The sequence below is a fragment of the Oncorhynchus nerka genome, linkage group LG4, assembly GCF_034236695.1.
Source record: "Oncorhynchus nerka isolate Pitt River linkage group LG4, Oner_Uvic_2.0, whole genome shotgun sequence".
Classification (NCBI taxonomy): domain Eukaryota; kingdom Metazoa; phylum Chordata; class Actinopteri; order Salmoniformes; family Salmonidae; genus Oncorhynchus; species Oncorhynchus nerka.
Genome location: NC_088399.1, coordinates 48,536,222 through 48,557,737, shown reverse-complemented (window position 1 = coordinate 48,557,737; position 21,516 = coordinate 48,536,222). Strand labels below are relative to the sequence as shown.

The 21,516-nt window shown below is 41.9% G+C and overlaps 1 protein-coding gene across 2 annotated transcripts in view; it reads right to left on the bottom strand.

Annotated features, from left to right (window-relative positions):
* Positions 1-21,516, bottom strand: part of fer (fer (fps/fes related) tyrosine kinase) — a 36,099-nt gene that overhangs the window by 7,225 nt on the left and 7,358 nt on the right. Inside the window, exons 6-13 of one of the 2 annotated variants that reach the window (XM_029656285.2) lie at positions 14,889-15,026; positions 13,050-13,169; positions 12,787-12,909; positions 7,948-8,137; positions 3,074-3,169; positions 2,584-2,790; positions 1,859-1,981; positions 62-118 (exon numbers count right to left, since the gene is read on the bottom strand). In XM_029656285.2, the coding sequence (XP_029512145.1) occupies positions 62-118; positions 1,859-1,981; positions 2,584-2,790; positions 3,074-3,169; positions 7,948-8,137; positions 12,787-12,909; positions 13,050-13,169; positions 14,889-15,026 (1,054 nt within the window). The remainder of the gene's footprint in view (positions 1-61; positions 119-1,858; positions 1,982-2,583; positions 2,791-3,073; positions 3,170-7,947; positions 8,138-12,786; positions 12,910-13,049; positions 13,170-14,888; positions 15,027-21,516) is intronic. The other variant, XM_029656290.2, reaches the window with a different exon arrangement.

The following is a 21,516-nucleotide window of genomic DNA, read 5'->3' as shown; positions in this document are numbered from 1 at the left end:
AAAAAACACCTCTGTCCTACAGGTGTGGGGAACACGAAGAGGATATCCAAAACCCACTAACTTTGCCAAGAAGCTCTCCAAGAAGAACATCCTCATGGTTGAGTATCCATTTTTTATCCTACGAAAGATGGAACAAAACACAGGCAATGTAAACACCAAATACAAAACACACACCACACACGCTACTGTGTAACAAAGCATCGACTGACTATTGTATTATCAGAATTCCTATAAAACCCGAGAAATATTTACTTCAGCCACAAAAACCTTGATGCCTCAAAAACATTTTCATGGAGCAAGAAAATAATGGCCCACCTAAACATAACACATTCCAATGGCCAGTCTCATTGAATAAAAATAATGATCAAATCTTCCAAGTGCGATGTGGTGCCTAATGGTAAAATGTCACCGCTTTGCCATGAAGTGCTCACAAAAAGACTATTTAAAAACACTTAGTGTTCGGCGGCTTCAGCAGACCCAATACAGTAGTAATGACAACAACCATTAACCCTGTGTTCGTAATGGCTGGGGCAATTAAAACCCCATTATGTTCAACACTAACCGGGTAGCTTAGGAGGACTCTAGCACTTCTTTATGATTAAACCTGGCTATTGAAAGTGTTGACTTATTTCCCTCTATCGAGAAAACGTCAGGCATATTGGATCCAGTTGCAGCACATAGCGGATATTAAAATACATTTGCACTACGAACCTATACATGAGAAATGTGCCGTGAAAGATGTCATACAGGCCAGGAAAACAGAGGTTAACAGCGTCAATGGCTAAAATAGCCAAGGAATCTTTTGGAGCACATCATGATCAATGTCATTTAATACAGAGGACTGAAAAGCCCAATTGGAATATGTTTCATTAAATTGTGGTAAGTGTAGTTAGAACTTAACCTTACAGAAATATGTTCAACTGTGATCACAGCACAGTACTTATTAAAACTGAAATATTTACTTGATGTCAGATTCTCACTATATTTCAGGATATGGCCATAACCTGCGGAACAAAGCATCAAATAACGGTGAGATGATGCGGTATGTCAGAACGTCGGAAAAATCAATCAATTAAAAGTCGCGAGTACAAGAAAAGCTTGGGATCAACTTCATTTCGACTCATGCTGATGTCAGCGGCAGATAGTGGATGTATACATAATGAGTCTCAGTGAGAGAGCCTGTAAAAAAGTAATGCATCTCAAATGAAAGACCTGGTGAAAACTGACTGAAATGAGAGCCGAGTACAAAAACACCACGGCAGTCATACAAACCGATGTATGTTTATTCCGTGACTCAGTTTGGTAGAGCGTGGCGCTCGCAACGCCAGGGTTGTGGGTCTGATTCCCACGGGGGACCAGTATGAAAACGCATGCATGCACTCACTACCGTTAGTCGCTCTGGATAAGAGCATCTGCTAAATGACAAAAACTTTATGAAAATGTAAATAAGAACTTCAGAACCTTTAATATCATGATTTAGCACCAGGAGTCGGGGCCCTATTCGTAAGGTACAACTAGGACTAATAGTTATAGAGCCTAGACTACTGATGTCGCTGAAAACGACTTGAGACGTGCGTGTTGCTTGCTATCCTTTCCCTGTTTTAGAAGCATCAAATGTAAATGTGAATGCTAATTTTGAAATTGACGGGGCTTATTTCTGAACGTCTATTAGCCTAACACCAGACGCTTCTGGACAACCTGACCATATTAACGAGTTTTACAGTGTGCCATTAAAAGGCCTCCAAGACAGCTTGATGGCTGTTGTAACAATTACATTTCCCATCCCTGTTGGGAACAACTCCCACTGACTTCTACATCACATGGTGAATGAACATGGATATGAGAGAAAATGTTTTACCTTGACGACTGGGTTTAAAAGCACCACCCCTGACTTCTTGGTAATGACTTGCTTTGTGGTGTAATGGTGTTCAATTAACTGAGGAATGGTCGGGAAGCCAGTGCCTTCAAAACGATACTGGTTCTGCGGACAAAGAGCAGAAAGTAGGTGAAAAAAGAAAGACTTGTGCAAAGCCAGAACAGCTCATAGGAGCAGCTTGATGTGCAAGTACACAACCCTTGGACAGGACGCTAGTCTATCCCAGGGCCTTACCCCCAATCCACCTCCGTAATGCTGAGTGCCAAGCAGAGACGCATCGGGTACCATTTTGGTACGACTCGGCTGGGGATCAAACTCCCAATCTTCCAATCTCAGGGAAGACACTAACTGCAAGGCTACTGACTTAGTCATTAATGCATTCAAAATATTTGCTAATCATCATCTTTCGTTTTTACGGAAACCTTATAACTTCACAAGCAATTACTACTAGCAGCATTACTTGTAACTGCCATCTGAATCAATGAACCATAGAATTCCTTGTCAAATAGTTTCAGTTCGTACCAAGTTGCCTGTGAACTCGTATCTCTGTATATGTAACAGACACAAAGTAATCATTAGCTGACGCACATCATCGCATCAAATATACCCGAAGACATCCTTTTCTTTTGTCTCTTATACTGCCGAAACCCAATTGCTCTGCAGGGAGACAAACAGCTTTTATTCACAACTGAACACGTAGAACTCACGTCTGCAAACTGGATGATGAAGTGTCTCCGTTGTCCGTCGGAGAAGACAGACAGGACGTACTCGCCAGGCTTGCCATGGCTCTCCCGGACCAGGAAGTCGCCTTGCTGTTTGAGCAGCTCCTGGGCCTCGGTCCTGGGGATGGCCCCGTGGTACCACTCCTGGTCCCCCAGGGGCTTCTCACTGGTCGGGATCACGTCAAAAAACTGCTGGACACGTACGACGGAATGAAATATGATATTATGATGATATGATAATGACAGTTAGGGATCAATTGTGAATTACTCTTCAATTATCAGTCAAGACAGCCGGAAGATCTGTGTCACTCCACTCAGAAAAGGACATATTGTTGACGAGACATGATAAAACAGATCATTCACAATTGGAATGCAATGTGTACGATACACAACATATTTTCCACACTCACTACACAAGGCAAAACAAACAATGGTTTTAAAAACGATTTTTGAAATAACAGACTTCAGAACCTACAGATGATGAGCCAAGGACAGATTTCGGAGAGCGGATGATACCGGCGATGGAATGACGCAAGGTGTCAAACTTTGATATCTTGTCTTTGCCTTTGTCCTGAAAATGACAGAGAAATATGTTAGACTGATAAGCAGTCGAGCATTAACAATTGAACAAGCCCAATATAGAAAACCTGACTGTACTGTATGTTCCGGAGGGTTAGTGTGATCCCTATGTGCTCACACTGCCCTCCGCTGTTCACCCAGCTATCTGCAGAGAGAGCTGAAGCCAAAAGGAGGCTCAACAGCACTAAATCATCTCACATACCAGTCAACACAAGGCGTTTTATGTCGCGCTCATACGTTGCCCCATTCAAAGTCAGACATCTCAATGTCAATGAAATATGTTTCCCATTTCACTAAAATGACTAAGTCAATGGAAAACTAGTACGCAACATCATTCTGAACTGGTTTTCTATGACACCATCATCTTTTAAACAGAAACTTGATTGACACACAGACACACTGTCACATGTCATCTCCCCACATGGGCAGGCACAGCATTGTCCTTAAGAAAAAAAACTAAAAACATTTCAGTAGTCTGAATGAAAATGTCCTTGGAGACAGCAGAAGACAAAAAAAACACACTGACCTACTACCATACAATGAAAATGTACAGGACAATGCACAGAATGAATAGAACGGTCATAGAAGCTCTAACCCTGACAATTTGACTGCTAAACTCAAGTACACTCGCAATGGCTGCCGAGTAATTGTGATGTAATCATTTTCATGGTCATTTGGAATGTTCTATCAACTGATACGATATTCACGTGATAAGGACGAATTCCCCTCGACCACAACTTGGGGAAACCAAACATTGTTTTCCCCATTGAAACAGAGCAAACTCACTTAAACAGAAATAACAAAACATGCCAAAAAGCTACGTTGTTCAATGTACATTTAACCAGGTCAAAAATCCCGACCTACGATTCGCAATGCTCTCCCGTAGGGAAATATGAGCCTGCGATAAGTCCTGTGGCTTAGGCTATTCGTGGGAGAATGGGAAAAGTGGGGATCCGTTGTCCAAGTAGGCTACACATACAGTGCCTTCAGAAAGTATTCATACCCTTTGACTTATTCCACATTTTTGTTGTGTTACAACCTGATACATTTTTTTTCTCTCACCCATCTTCACACAATAACTGATAATGACAAAGTGAAAACATGTTTTTCGAAATGTTTACAAATTGATTGAAAATGAAATACAGAAATGTCTCATAAGTATTCATAAGTATTCAATACATGTTAGCATCACCCTTGGCAGCAATTATGGCTATGCGTCTTCATTGGTAACCATTTTCAAGTCTTGCCATAGATTTTCAAGCAGATTTAAGTCAAAACTAACTCGGCCACTCACCGTCTTCTTGGTAAGCAATTCCAGTGTAGATTTGGTCTTGTGTTTTAGTTTATTGTCCTGCTGAAAGGTGAATTCATCTCCCAGTGTCTGGTGGAAAGCAGACTGAACCAGGGTTTCCTCTACAATTTTGCCTGTACTCAGCTCCATTCCGTTTATTTTTTATTATGGAAAAACTCCCCAGTCCTAAACAATTACAAGCATACCCATAACATGATGCAGCCACCACTATGCTTGAAAATCTGGAGTGTGGTACTCAGTAATGTGTTGTATTGGATTTGTCCCAAACATAGCACTTTGTATTCAGGACACAAAAGTGAATTGCTCTGCCACATTTTTTGCATTATTACTTTAGTGCCTTGTGGCAAAAAGGATGAATATTTTAGAATATTTTTTATTCTGTACAGGTGTCCTTTTCACTCTGTCAATTAGGTTAGTATTGAGCGGTTTCCTTCCTCTCCAGCAACTGAGTTAGGAAGGACGCCTGTATCTAGTGACTGGGTGTATTGATACACCATCCAAAGTGCAATTAGTAATTTTGCCATGCTCAAAGGAATATTCCTTATCCTTTTTTAAAATGTTTATATACCCATCTACCAATAGGTGTCCTTCTTTGTGAGGAATTGGATTACCTCCCTGGCTTTTGTGCTTGAACTTCACTGCTTGACTGATACAGATAATTGTATGTGTGGGGTACAGAGATGAGGTACTCATTCAAAAATACTGTTAAACACTATAATGCAGCTTATTATGAGACTTGTTAAGCACACACATGCAACAATTTGAACTATTTTACAAAGTTATAGTTCATATAAGGAAATCAATTCATTAGGCCCTAATCTATGGATTTCACATCTAGGCATAGGCTCACCCACTGGGGAGGCATAGGCCCACCCACTGGGGAGGCATAGGCCCATCCACTGGGGAGCCAGGCCCAGCCAATCAGAATTAGTTTTCCCCCTCAAAAAGGCTTTATTACAGACAGAAATATTCCAAAATTTCATCAGCTGTTCGGGTGGCTGGTCTCAGACGATCCCGCAGGTAATGAAGCCGGATGTGAAGGTCCTGGGCTGGCGTGGTTACACGTCATCAACGATTGTGAGGCCGGTTGGATGTACTGCCAAATTCTCTAAAACGACATTGGAGGCAGCTTATGGTAGAGAAATTAACATTAAATGACCTGGAAACAGCTCTGGTGGACATTCCTGCAGTCAGCATGCCAATCTCACGCTCCTTCAATACTTGAGACATCTGTGGCATTGTGTTGTGTGACAAAACTGCACATTTTAGAGTGGCCTTTTATTGTCCCCAGCACAAGGCACAGTACAATGTAATGTTTATGCTGTTTAATGCACTTCGTGATATGCCACACCTGCCAGGTGGATGGATTATCTTGGCAAAGGATAAATGCTCTAACAGGGTTGTAAACAAATTTCTGCACAGAATTTGAGCGAAATAAGCTTTTTGTGCGTATAGAACATTTCTGGGATATTTTATTTTAACACTTTACATGTTGCGTTTATATTTTTGTTCAGTATATTTAAGCTTGCCATAAGAAAGGGGTTGAGTATACATTTCGAAAAACATAATTCCACTTCGACATTATGGGCTATTGTGTGTGGGCCAGTGATAAAAAAAATAAAATCTGTTTTTCAATTTTAAATTCAGGCTATAACAAAAATGTGGAAAAAGTCAAGGGGTGTGAATACTTTCTGAAGGCACTGTAGCTAGCTATGTGTGTGGAATACATTTAATCAGAGGTTAAGACAGGTAGTCTAACTGTATCTGGCAAATGTCCCATCGCTGGAGAATAAACTGGACGAGCTCCGTTTGAGACTACCCTATCAACGGGACATTAAGAACTGTAATATACTATGCTTCTCGGGAGTCGTGGCTAAACAAAGACCTGGATAATATACATCTAGCTTGCTTTTCTATGCATCGGCAGGACAGAACGGCAGAGTCCGGTAAGATCAGGGTTGGTGGTTTTGTGTCTCTTTATTATGTGTACATTGTCCCCTATAAATAAATACAAATGAACAACCGCTGGTGCGCGATGAGTTAGAATACCCAATTATTAAATGTAGACCATATAATTTAGAAAGAGTTTTCACCTGTATTTTTCGTAGCTATCTAGTTACCATTACAAACCGATGCTGGCACGAAGACCACACTCAATGAGCTGTATAGGGCTATAAGCAAACAAGAAAATGCTTATCCAGATGCGGCGCTCCCAGTGGCCGTGATTATAATGCAGGGACACTGAAATCTGTTTTACAGGAAATGGAGGGCTGAACATGACCCCATTCAAATCGACGCGGCTGTAGTAGAGCGGGTCGAGAGCTTCAGGTTTCTTGGTGTCCACATCACTAAGGATCTTTCATGGTCCAAACACATCAACACAGGCGTTAAGATTTGGCATGGGCCCTCAGATCTTCAAGAAGTTCTACAGCTGCGCCACTGAGAACATCTTGACTGGCTGCATCACCGCTTGGTATGCAAACTGCTCGGCATCCGACCACAAGGCGCTCCAGAGGGTAGTGCATACGGCCCAGTACGTCACTGGGGCCGAACTCCCTGCCATCCAGGACCTCTATACCAGGCGGTATCAGAGGAAGGCCCTAAAAACTGTCGAAGACTCCAGCCAACCAAGTCATAGGCTGTTCTCTCTGCAAGTGGTACCGGAGCGCCGAATCTGTGACCAAAATGCAGCTGAACAGCTTCCACCCCCAAGCCATAAGACGACTGAACAGTTCATCAAATTTACATTGACCCCCTCTATTATTTATGAATCTTTATTGTTTTTCACTGACTCCCTTGCACACTCACTAAACTCTACGCACACACACACTACATACACACATGCATATTGACGCCATACACACACCGACACACTTACACATATGCTGCCGATACTCTGTTTATTATATATCCTGATTGCCTAGTCACTTCAACCCCTACCCACATGTACATACTGCATTACCTCAATTACCTCGTACCCCTGCACATTGACTTGGTACTGGTACTCCTTGTATACAGCCTTGTTATTGTGTTACTATTTCCTTTTTAATTTCGTTAATATTTGTTTTACTTTTTAACTCTGCACTGTTGAGAATGGGCTCGTGAGTAAGCATTTGTCTGTAATGTCGACACCTTTTTATTTGATCTAATCAATACATGCCTTCATAACGATATACAGCATCTCTCTGGGGAATGCATTGAAATAACACGGCAAAGACGACCGTTTGGCTCGACACAAAACGGTCTAAGACAGGACAGAAGTTCATACCATGGGTCAGTCCGAGTGGAAAGTGCTGCATTCCTTCTTATTACAAAGCTGTGTCTGAGTGACAAGTAATAGCCTGAAATCCACACGGATAGGCTCTGTTTCACCATCGATATATCAGCTTGGATTCCAGGCTAGACAAGTAAGTTCTTCCCAATTAAAAACCAACAACAAATCAACAACACTGACGCACCATGGAGTTGACTGAGCGCGCGTCGTCCTCGTAGTTGACCATGGGGGGCAGCTCCTTGCCCTCGTTCTCCTGCATCTTGTGGTCGAGCAGGTCCTTCTGGGCGCCCAGCTTGGCCACGGTGCAGCGCAGCAACTGGACAGTCTGCCTCAGATCCTCCAGAGACTGCTTCTGACTGAGCAGCAGAACCGCACTGATGGGGAGAGGGAGAATGAGTTAGGGAGTGAATGAGTGTGTTGTGAGAGAAACAAAGAGAGAGGGGCAGTGAGATGGAGAGAGAAAATGGGAGTATGTATATGTGAGAGTGAAAAGATAGGGATAGATATGAGGAGGGGGAGGGGGGGGTCACATTGTCTGAATTCAAACAGTATTATGGCTTAATCTGCCTCTCGGAACGAGGAAAATTATTTTGGGGTTTGCTTTCTCCCAGAGCGATATATAGCCTACAGTGCAACAGCTCCAACTGCTAAGCTTTATCTGTGCTCTGATTAATGGGTGTGAAGACCAATGTTCCCGGCACTGAGCAAATTTGACTGTGAACACTGAGGCAATACCCGCTTTAAGTTACAGTTTTAACAGTGGCCATGTAGCCTAGTGTGACTATTTGACTACAAGAGTGGCCTACCACCAAAAACAATGGAGAAAATGCATCCAAAAACATTTTAACATGGAACTAGCTGTTCTATCATTCAGCCTACAGTAACAGCCAATGTGTGGTGTTCAATGTAGGCCTACATTCCATGAGACTTTTGAAGAAAAAAAACATGCAGGACTTAATATTAAACCTGTTAATCCACTTGTCCTTCAGACAAGGAGGTGACTGAAAATGTTGTGTTTGATGCAAGAAACCACTTTACAAAATAAAATGCATTATTCCCATACCATTATTACAGAGAATCAGACAAATTATGCTACCCTCTGCCTCTACTTAGCTTATTCAAACATGTCTCAAAATACAACACTATTTACCGGACTCACTTTTCAAAGACATCTAGAAATGTACACATTTTGTGCTCTTGTAGGTAGCAATCACTCCACTATTGCTGACTACAAATTATCTATAACTAATAACTCACTAGCTAGCAAAGGATATGAACAAAAATGTGCACACATGGCTACATGCAGCTCTCGCTTTGATCTCAAAACATTCGCATCTACTCACGACCGCTCATGCTGTAAACACAGTCCAACTCAAAGTAAATGGCACAGATCCATATATGACAATGGTCTATTTGCATTTAGGCCTACTGCAGATCTGATTGTTTATGACGCACCGGTCTGTGAAGAGTACGTGTGTGTGTGTATATGTGTGTGGAAATATATATACAAGCCAGAATATTGTGTGTGTATATATATATAGATAGATATATATATACACACGCATACATACATATATATATACACTGCTCAAAAAATTTAAGGGAACAATAAAATAACACGTCCTAGATTACATTTACATTACATTTAAGTCATTTAGCAGACGCTCTTATCCAGAGCGACTTACATAGATCTGAATGAATGAAATATTCTTATTAAATACTTTTTTCTTTACATAGTTGAATGTGCTGACAACAAAATCACACAAAAATTATCAATGGAAATCAAATTTATCAACCCATGGAGGTCTGGATTTGGAGTGACACTGTGAAAACCACACTACAGGCTGATCCAACTTTGATGTAATGTCCTTAAAACAAGTCAAAACGAGGCTCAGTAGTGTGTGTGGCCTCCACGTGCCTGTATGACCTCCCTACAACGCCTGGGCATGTTCCTGATGAGGTGGCGGATGGTCTCCTGAGGGATCTCCTCCCAGACCTGGACTAAAGCATCCGCCAACTCCTGGACAGTCTGTGGTGCAACGTGGCGTTGGTGGATGGAGCGAGACATGATGTCCCAGATGTGCTCAATTGGATTCAGGTCTGGGGAACGGGCGGGCCAGTCCATAGCATCAATGCCTTCCTCTTGCAGGAACTGCTGACACACTCCAGCCACATGAGGTCTAGCATTGTCTTGCATTAGGAGGAACCCAGGGCCAACCGCACCAGCATATGGTCTCACAAGGGGTCTGAGGATCTCATCTCGGTACCTAATGGTAGTCAGGCTACCTCTGGCGAGCACATGGAGGGCTGTGCGGCCCCCCAAAGAAATGCCACCCCACACCATGACTGACTCACCGCCAAACCGGTCATGCTGGAGGATGTTGCAGGCAGCAGAACGTTCTCCACGGCTTCTCCAGGCTCTGTCACATCTGTCACGTGCTCAGTGTGAACCTGCTTTCATCTGTGAAGAGCACAGGGCGCCAGAGGTGAATTTGCCAATCTTGGTGTTCTCTGGCAAATGCCAAACGTCCTGCACGGTGTTGGGCTCTAAGCACAACCCCCCACCTGTGGACGTCGGGCCCTCATACCACCCTCATGGAGTCTGTTTCTGACCGTTTGAGCAGACACATGCACATTTGTGGCCTGCTGGAGGTCATTTTTCAGGGCTCTGGCAGTGCTCCTCCTGCTCCTCCTCACAAAGGCGGAGGTAGCGGTCCTGTTGTTGGGTTGTTGCCCTCCTACGGCCTCTTCCACATCTCCTGATGTACTGGCCTGTCTCATGGTAGCGCCTCCATGCTCTGGACACTACGCTGACAGACACAGCAAAACTTCTTGCCACAGCTCGCATTGATGTTCCATCCTGGATGAGCTGCACTACCTGAGCCACTTGTGTGGGTTGTAGACTCCGTCTCATGCTACCACTAGAGTGAAAGCACCGCCAGCATTCAAAAGTGACCAAAACATCAGCCAGGAAGCATAGGAACTGAGAAGTGGTCTGTGGTTACCACATGCAGAACCACTCCTTTATTGGGGGTGTCTTGCTAATTGCCTATAATTTCCACCTGTTGTCTATTCCATTTGCACAACAGCATGTGAAATTTATTGTCAATCAGTGTTGCTTCCTAGGTGGACAGTTTGATTTCACAGAAGTGTGATTGACTTGGAGTTACATTGTGTTGTTTAAGTGATCCCTTCATTTTTTTTGAGCAGTGTATATAGTGTGTATATGTGTGTGTGTATATATATATGTGTGTATGTGTGTATATGTGTGTGTGTATATATCTATATATATACACACACACATATACATATACACACACTGTCACGCCCTGGTCAAAGTATTTTGTGTTTTTCTTTATGTATTTGGTCAGGCCAGGGTGTGACATTGGTTTTTGTATGTGGTGTGTAGCTTAGTGGGATTGTAGCTTAGTGGGGTGTTCTAGGAAAGTCTATGGCTGTCTGAAGTGGTTCTAAAACAAAATGAGAAATAAAAATCCCCAAAAATCACATTGTAGGATTTTTTATGAATTTATTTGCAAATTATGGTGGAAAATAAGTATTTGGTCACCTACAAACAAGCAAGATTTCTGGCTCTCACAGACCTATAACTTATTATTTAAGAGGCTCCTCTGTCCTCCACTCGTTACCTGCATTAACGGCACCTGTTTAAACTTGTTATCAGTATAAAAGACACCTGTCCACAACCTCAAACAGTCACACTCCAAATTCCACTATGGCCAAGACCAAAGAGCTGTCAAAGGACACCAGAAACAAAATTGTAGACCTGCACCAGGCTGGGAAGACTGAATCTGCAATAGGTAAGCAGCTTGGTTTGAAGAAATCAACTGTGGGAGCAATTATTAGGAAATGGAAGACATACAAGACCACTGATAATCTCCCTCGATCTGGGGCTCCACGCAAGATCTCACCCCGTGGGGTCAAAATGATCACAAGAACGGTGAGTAAAAATCCCAGAACCACGGGGGGACCTAGTGAATGATCTGCAGAGAGCTGGGACCAAAGTACCAAAGCCTACCATCAGTAACACACAACGCCGCCAGGGACTCAAATCCTGCAGTGCCAGACGTGTCCCCCTGCTTAAGCCAGTACATGTTCAGGTCCGTCTGACGTTTGCTAGAGAGCATTTGGATGATCCAGAAGAAGATTGGGAGAATGTTATATGGTCAGATGAAACCAAAATATAACTTTTTGGTAAAAAATGAACTCGTCGTGTTTGGAGGACAAAGAATGCTGAGTTGCATCCAAAGAACACCATACCTACTGTGAAGCATGGGGGTGGAAACATCATGCTTTTGGGCTATTTTTCTGCAAAGGGACCAGGACGACTGATCCGTGTAAAGGAAAGAATGAATGGGGCCATGTATTGTGAGATTTTGAGTGAAGATCTCCTTCCATCAGCAAGGGCATTTGATGAAACGTGGCTGGGTCTTTCAGCATGACAATGATCCCAAACACACCGCCCGGGCAACGAAGGAGTGGCTTCGTAAGAAGCATTTCAAGGTCCTGGAGTGGCCTAGCCAGTCTCCAGATCTCAACCCCATAGAAAATCTTTGGAGGGAGTTGAAAGTCTGTGTTGCCCAGCAACAGCCCCAAAACATCACTGCTCTAGAGGAGATCTGCATGGAGGAATGGGCCAAAATACCAGCAGTGTGTGAAAACCTTGTGAAGACTTACAGAAAACGTTTGACCTCTTGTCATTGCCAACAAAGGGTATATAACAAAGTATTGAGATAAACTTTTGTTATTGACCAAATACTTATTTTCCACCATAATTTACAAATAAATTCATTAAAAATCCTACAATGTGATTTTCTGGATTTTTTTCTCTCATTTTGTCTGTCATACTTGAAGTGTACCTATGATGAAAATTACAGGCCTCTATTATCCTTTTAAGTGGGAGAACTTGTATAATTGGTGGCTGACTAAATACTTTTTTGCCCCACTGTATATACACCAATTCATTGTGTTATAGCCTGATTAATCAGACAAGGTAGCAACGTACTCAGATTTCCTTTCACATGTTCTGGTGGACTCCTCGATCTTGTTCTCCAGGTCCTGCATAAGATCCTCCTTGCTGCGTAGGCTCTGCTGAGTGAGGACCAGCTCATCTGATGTGGATTTTAGCCTGTGGAAGAAGATGGATGGATCTCAAAAGTCCTTCCTTGATTCCTCACAACATCCTCCCACCTTCTTTTCAAAACATCAGCGCGAGACAGGGTCAATGACCGCAATTACTCTCCTCCCTTCATACATTGTTGTACTCACATCGCTTGTAAACTGTCTGCAGTCAAATTGTTCCATAGGATCTCGTTTGCTTGAAGATTCTCTGTTTCCTCCAGCAGTGAAATGTCAAATTCTACATTCGGTTCTTTGGTTTCTGGAGACCTGGAAGATGACATCTCATGTTAACCAAAATCATTTAAAATGGGGACAAACGTACTGTTACTTCAATGAAAATACCCCAAAACTATTTTGGGGCATTTGTTTTATTAGTCCATTGATGATATAGTCCCAAAATTATCTTTTGGTATTTGTTTCATTAGTCCATTGTTGATATAGTCTCAATGTTTTGCATGTCAGCAATCAAGTTTTCAAGATATTGAACTTAAAAAATACAGCAAGCTGTCCCATATGATGCAAAAAGCAGCATCATATGATGCTAAATGCATCATACAGGTCAGATTTGGGTATTTTGAAATTTATGCATCTTGAAAACTTGATTGCTGACATGCAAAACATTGAGACTATCAACAATGGACTAATGAAACAAATACCAAAAGATAATTTTGGGGTGGAATTTTCCTTTAAAGATGGGCTGAACTGACTGATTTAGCCTCTAGGTCAATCCTCCTCATTAGGAAATGTAACTGAGAAGGAGATTTGGGTCTTGGAGGCATGCTTTGATGTGGTTGTCTCGTGTGTGTGTGTGTGTGTGTGTGTGTGTGTGTGTGTTCGCACGCGGGAAGCGCTTGTACACACTGCCAAAACAGTACACAATTAGTCACTCACCCTTCAAGATAACTTGAAACAGTCTAATCAGGTCGAGTCTGGAAGTAGCTTCCTTCGCCAATTAGCTTCAGCCGGCTGTTGTGTGACCGTGGCAAAGTTGGTTTGACTTTGGATAGCCTATCTGTGGGGCTATTTAGGGACCGCCAATTAATTACACAATGTAAATGGGACAATATTTTAATGTTGAACACCTTTTAGTTGTATCATTAAATGCTTTCAATATTTGTATATGAATTTCCACAATATATAGTGGTTTTGAGGTTTATAATTAATTGAAACTTGGAGCTATTGAAATGTTAAAATATTGTCCCAATATTGAGTGTACAAAACATTAGGAATACCCCCCTCCTTGCTCTCAGAACAACCTCAAGTTGACTGGATGTCCTTTGGGTGTACACATAGGAAACCTTTGAGTGTGAAAAACCCAGCAGCGTTGCAGTTCTTGATACACCCCTGTGCGCCTGGCCCCTATCATACCCCGTTCAAAGACACTTACATCTTTTGTCTCGCCCATTCACCCTCTTAATGGCACACATACACACTCCATGTCTCAATTGTCTCAAGGCTTAAAAATCCTTCTTTAACCAGTCTCATCCCCTTCATCTACACTGAATAAAGTGGATTTAACAAGTGACATCAATAAGGGATCATAGCTTTCACCTGGTCAGTCTATGTCATGGAAAGAGCAGGTGTTCATAATGTTTGGTACACTCATTGTACATTGTGTAATTTACTGTTAGTCCTTCACTAGCACCATAGGGATATCCAAAGTCAAACCAAATTGACCATGTGCATTATCGATTGGGTCTTGATGATTACTTGGGTGCTGCCAAATGTGGGCAGGATTGAAATAACCCCAACCCAAAGAAAATGGTGGCGTTCCCTTAATTCTGTGACATTTTTCCCCCTATTCATCTCACAAATCTCAGATTTTGGACGAGACTGACTTTATGACCAAAATTATCCTATTTACCCTTTGTAGTCAATTTTGACACTAGAATAAATGTTTATGACTCATCAATGCCACATGGCTGTTTTCAACCAGAGAAGTTGGTTTTTCAGTTCAGTCTCTAAGGCAAAATCACTAAAACCTACCTGTAGACCTCAATGAAGTGTTCATACTCTGACACAGGGTCAATTTGGTCGATGGACGTGTGTATTTCTTTGTGGACCTTTACTATTTCATCAGTTAAGAGACTGGTAATTTCACTGTATTCCTCCAAAATCCCCTTCCTGAAAATGACATAAAACACAGTTAGAATACGCTCAATTTATCTATTAGTATACATCTCTATGAAATATATTATCCAATAACTAAAAATATTGAATACATATTTCTTTGAAGTTGGTGGACCAAACTTGCAATTTGCCAAACTTCCACAAGGGGGAAAGTTAGAAATAGTTGCTTAAAGTAAAACAGCACCCCAAAACCACCTTTTGTTATTCGGTAAATTAGCCCATTGCTGATATAGTCACAAATTCTTTGCATGTCAGCAATCAAGTTTAAGATACATAGCTTTTCAAATACATAAATACAGCCGCTATGATGCATTTAGCATCATATGATGCCGGCTGTAAACAAATACCAAAAGATAGTTTTTGGGTGCAATTTTATTCAATGTTGTAGTACTCGAGTCCGGTCTCGAGTACTACAAAAATCTAAAAGTACTACAAGTACTCGAGTACTACAAAACCCCCCAGTTTATGCTAGCTAGCTGCTAGTAGGATGTCATGTTATGCCATTGGAGTGGGTGAGTGACTGACGTTTGTTTATATTGTTTTTCTGAGTCTATACACAGCTAGAGATGCAGGTGTGATTTGGTAAGCTGGCAAGAACCCCTGTCATCCAGTTAGCACATGTCTTGCGTTTGCAAATTCCCTCTGGCGATCTACTCCGATTTCAGAGCACTCTCATCTGAGTGTGCCAGAGCGCAGAACTGATACATTTACGAGCACACAACACCCGCTGAATATGACAGGTGTCAGTAAACGTAGGCAGTGGTGGAAAAAATAGAAAATGACTCAAGTAAAAGTAACCCAGTAAAATTCTGCTTGAGTAAAAGTATAAAAGTATTTGGTTTAAAATATACTTAAGTATCAAAAGAATAAATAATTTCAAATTCCTTATATTAAGCAAACCAGATGGCACCATTTTCTAGTTTTTTAATCCAACATTCAGACATAATTTACAAACAAAGCATTTGTGTTTAGTGTGTCCGCCAGATCAGAGGCAGTAGGGATGACCAGGGATGTTCAGTTGATAAGTGCATGAATTTGACTATTTTCCTGTCCTTCTAAGCATTCAAAATGTAACAAGTACTTTTGGGTGTCAAGGAAAATGTATGGAGTAAAAAGTACTATATTTTCTTAAGGAATGTAGTCAAGTAAAAGTAAAAGTAGTCAAAAATATAAATAGTAGACCTCCCGAGTGGCGCAGTGGTCTAAGGAACCACATCGCAGTGCTAGCTGTGCCACTAGAGATACTGGGTTCGAGTTCAGGCTCTGTCGCAGCTAGCCGCATCCCATGGGGCGGCACACAACTGGCCCAGCGTCGTCTGGATTAGGGGGGGTTTTGGCCGGCAGGGATGTCCTTGTCCCATTGCGCACTAGCGACTCCTGTGGCGGGCCGGGCGCAGTGCACTCTGACACGGTTGCCAGGTGTACGGTGCTTCCTCCAACACATTGGTGCGGCTGGCTTCTGGGTTAAGTGGGCATTGTGTCAAGAAGCAGTGAGGCTTGGTTGGGTTGTGTTGTGTTTCGAAGGACGCACGGCTCACGACCTTCGCCTCTCCCGAGTCCGTACGGGAGTTGCAGCAATGAGACAATTGGATACCACGAAATTGAGGAGAAAAAGGGGTAAAAATATATAAATAGTAAAGTACAGATACCCCAAAAAACTACTTAAGTAGTACTTTAAAGTATTTTTAATATAAGTATTTTAAACCACCGAATGTAGGCAAAAAAAGTAATAGTTGGTCAAGAACGCTCTAGATAACATGTAAACAGCCTAACCAGCTCTGCTACGGAGAGTAAAATGGTCAGTGGCGTGTTCTCATTTGTGTCTGGAAATAGCTAGCTAGCCAACTTTAGTCAGTTAACTTGGGTGCATGGTTGGGACAAGCATGCATTGGCAGGCAAGCTGCAGAAAGACAAGGAGGCTACAATTTCCCATCGTTTATCAGTACAATTTTGACGTCAAACTAGCTGAAAAAGTTTGAGAGGGTATATCTGATGTTCTTTCATTAGATTTTAGCTCATCTTGCTCTGGCTAGCATTACTTGTTGATCTTGTTGATGTGCATAACTGAGGGAGAGAGAGCCTACCTTGTCATGGTTGTTTGATCAATAGGACAGTAAAGTTCTCAAATGTAAGAGGACTCCCGTGGTGTTTACATAATTGCAGAAATCCATTCAGGTGTATTTTGTGGCTTTTGGCAAATGCGTTCTAATGATCTAAAAGTCACGCTGTTGCAACTGCCTGTAAACACACAGTCCAGTTCAAAGTGAATGATGGCAGGCCCTTGTAGCAAATGGCTTGTTTGTATAAAGGCCTACTGTAGCTCTGATTGGCTATGGCACACCGGTCTGTGTAGACTCCGGTCCTAGACAAAACAGATGTTTTTATTCGGTTTTATTAATTGCAGTGTCTATTGATTGTCCAAACGCACAGCCTCTTTCCCGGTGTATATTACTATAGAATTTTCACAAATGCCTTAGTATACCTAATTACCAAACATTCTAAGTGGTCGCTTGCCAGATTATTATTTTTTTTTGTACTATTTTTTTTTTTTAAGTGTCATTCCTCCTGTGGGTGTATATGAACAGATTTTAATAAGATTTCATGGTCGGTAAAATACTCTCAGTTCCACTTTAAATGCAACAATGTTTCACGCACATAAGTTATTTTCAAAGATATGGCTAACAGCAAGCGTGCTGCAATACATTTTAAAAAAAAACACAGTTCCAATCACCAGATGATGATCATTTAAAACTTAACTTCTTGTTGAAAGTTATTCTTGATAAGGGAGAAGCTAACAAATTAGCGACAGCATCCTCTTTGATAACACATGCTGCAGTCGCTACAAACTAGACGACAACAAATGCTAGCTAGCTAGACCGTGGGGAAACTACTGCTTGCTATTGCGCGATGACCTGTTGCCTTCAAGGCAGAAGTTTCCATACAATTTTGCAAAAATGGTCTCACCCATTAAATCAAAATGTGATTGGTTGATTCCACTGTCACTCCAAAACGCTGCCCTAATACAGATGAATGGCAGATGCCTTTATCTAGCGTCTGATGGCCTAGCCAAGGGCTGACTAAACTAGCTAGATTTATCTCTTCAGAAACAAGCAAAAAAAATCCTGATTGGATCTTTTTTTCCCCTTCAGTGTTAATAAAAACTGAAGAGATGAAATCAGATCATCATTGAAAATAATAATTATCATTACAATCATTATTTTATAAATCCTTCGCCCTTCTCTGAAGGCGTAGTCGGCCCTCATTGTTCCCCACTGTGTTTGTGTTAGTAATAATTTGTAGTGTGGCTCTATTTTCACTATTCTGAATGTCTAAAGAATCCATATGTTGTCCTGAAATATGAACACAGAAATACTGGACATTTTGGACTCGTATTATGGTGGTGATTTGACCAAATTAAAATCATGGTCTTGAACTGGACTCGCATTTTTCATTTAACCCTGTCTTGGTCTTGAATCGGTCTCACTTTAGGTGGTCTCGAAAACTGGTTTTACATGAAAGCAACTATTTCTAACTTACTCCTTGTGGATTGCTGACATGCAAAACATTTTGGGACTATGTCAATAATGGACTAATTAAACAAATACCAAAAGATAGTTTGGGGGTAGAATTTTCCTTTAACCTGTTTAGTGTAGGGGGCAGTATTTTGATGTATGGATGAAAATCGTACCCAAATGATACTGCCTATTTCTCAGGCCCAGAAACTAGAATATGCATATAGTTGTCAGATTAGGATAGAAAACACTCTAAAGTTCCCAAAACTGTGACAATATTGTCTGTGAGTATATCAGAACTGATATTGCAGGCGAAAACCTGAGGAAAATCCAACCAGGAAGTGCTGTTTTTTCTGAAACCTCTGTTCCATTGCCTGCCTTCGCTCCATTTAAAGGGATCTCAACCAGATTCCCTTTCCTATGGCTTCCCCATGGTGTGAAGTCTTTAGACATAGTTTCAGGCTTTTACTTTGAAAAATCAGCGAGAAAGATCACATCGCGTCATTGTATGGCTGGGTGCCAGCAGCGTTTTGCATACGCAACAGCTTGGAGCAGACAATTTATCTCTCTCTCCTATTGAAGATGCTACAGTCCCGGTTGAAATATTATTGATTATATATTGTAAAAACAACCTGAGGATTGATTATAAAAAACGTTTGACATGTTTCTACGAACTTTACGGATACTATTTGGAATTTTCGTCTGCCTGGTCGTGACCGCTCGAGCCTGTGGATTTCTGAACATAACTTTCCAACCAAATGGAGGTATTTTGGATATAAAAACAATCTTTATGGAACAAAAGGAACATTTATTGTGTAACTGGGAGTCTCGTGAGTGCAAACATCCGAAGATCATTCATTTTATTGCTTTTCTGACTTTCGTGACCAATCTACCTGGCTGCTAGCTGTTTGTAATGTTTTGTCTGCTGAGAGAGATGTCTTTACATAAACTATTCATTGACCTGGCCAAGGCTTTCGACTCTGTCAATCACCACATCCTCATCGGCAGACTCGATAGCCTTGGTTTCTCAAATGATTGCCTCGCCTGGTTCACCAAGTATTTCTCTGATAGAGTTCAGTGTGTCAAATCGGAGGGCCTGTTGTCCGGGCCTCTGGCAGTCTCTATTGGGGGTGCCACAGGGTTCAATTCTTGGACCGACTCTCTTCTCTGTATACATCAATGATGTCGCTCTTGCTGCTGGTGAGTCTCTGATCCACCTCTACGCAGACGACACCATTCTGTATACTTCTGGCCCTTCTTTGGACACTGTGTTAACAACCCTCCAGACGAGCTTCAATGCCAACACTCCTTCCGTGGCCTCCAATTGCTCTTAAATACAAGTAAAACTAAATGCATGCTCTTCAACCAATCGCTGCCTGCACCTGCCCGCCCGCCCGTCCAACATCACTACTCTGGACGGGTCTGTCTACAAATACCTAGGTGTCTGGTTAGACTGTAAACTCTCCTTCCAGACCCACATCAAACATCTCCAATCCAAAGTTAAATCTAGAATTGGCTTCCTATTTCGCAACAAAGCCTCCTTCACTCATGCTGCCAAACATACCCTTGTAAAACTGACCATCCTACCGATCCTCGACTTCGGCGACGTCATTTACAAAATAGCCTCCAATACCCTACTCAATAAATTGGATGCAATCTATCACAGTGCCATCCGTTTTGTCACCAAAGCCCCATATTACTACCCACCACTGCGACCTGTACGCTCTCGTTGGCTGGCCCTCGCTTCATACTCGTCGCCAAACCCACTGGCTCCAGGTCATCTACAAGACCCTACTAGGTAAAGTCCCAACCTTATCTCACCTCGCTGGTCACCATAGCAGCACCCACCTGTAGCAGGCGCTCCAGCAGGTATATCTCTCTGGTCACCCCCAAAACCAATTCTTACTTTGGCCGCCTCGCCTTCCAGTTCTCTGTTGCCAATGACTGGAACGAACTGCAAAAATCTCTGAAACTGGAAACACTTATCCCCCTCACTAGCTTTAAGCACCAGCTGTCAGAGAAGCTCACAGATTACTGCACCTGTACATAGCCCATCTATAATTTAACCCAAACAACTACCTCTCCCCCTACTGTATTTATTTTGCGCCCCCATTATTTCTATCTCTACATTGCACATTTTTCCATTGCAAATCTACCATTCCAGTGTTTATTTTTTTTAAACTTGCTATATTGTATTTACTTCGCCACCATGGCCTTTTTTGCCTTTACCTCCCTTATCTCACCTCATTTGCTCACATTGTATATAGACTCATTTTTCTACTGTATTATTGACTGTATGTTTGTTTTACTCCATGTGTAACTCTGTGTTGTTGTACGTGTCGAACTGCTTTGCTTTATCTTGACCAGGTCGCAATTGTAAATGAGAACTTGTTCTCAACTTGCCTACCTGGTTAAATAAATAAATAAATGCTTGGTATGCTTTCGCCGAAAAGCTTTTTTGAAATCTGACTCGCCAGGTGGATTAACAACAAGCTAAACTGTGTTTTGCTATATTGCACTTGTGATTTCATGAAAATTAAATATTTTAATAATTTAATTTGAATTTGGCGCTCTGCAGTTCAGCGGATGTTGACAAAAATGATCCTGCTAATGGGATGGGTGCATCAAGAAGTTAAACAGGACATCTGAAAATGCCTCTGACTCCTAGTAATCCCTTGACAGCTATGAAATTATGTGATTAAGCCTCATCTGGGATCGTCCCACATGAAAACAATAACTCCTAACTCGCTATACTAAAATAATTCTGGATTTACGTAATTCCGAAGAATGTTTAAATTGCCTGACATGTTAGGGTGTTACAGATATGGTAATCTGCAGTGTGCTGCTGGACGTCTAGGTTGGACATTGCAGAAAAGGAGCACTTTGCACACAGTGACATATGCACCCAAGTGTGTTAACCAACAACATTTCAGCACGTAGACCTTCATCAGTTGTTAACCTAAGAGTCGGGA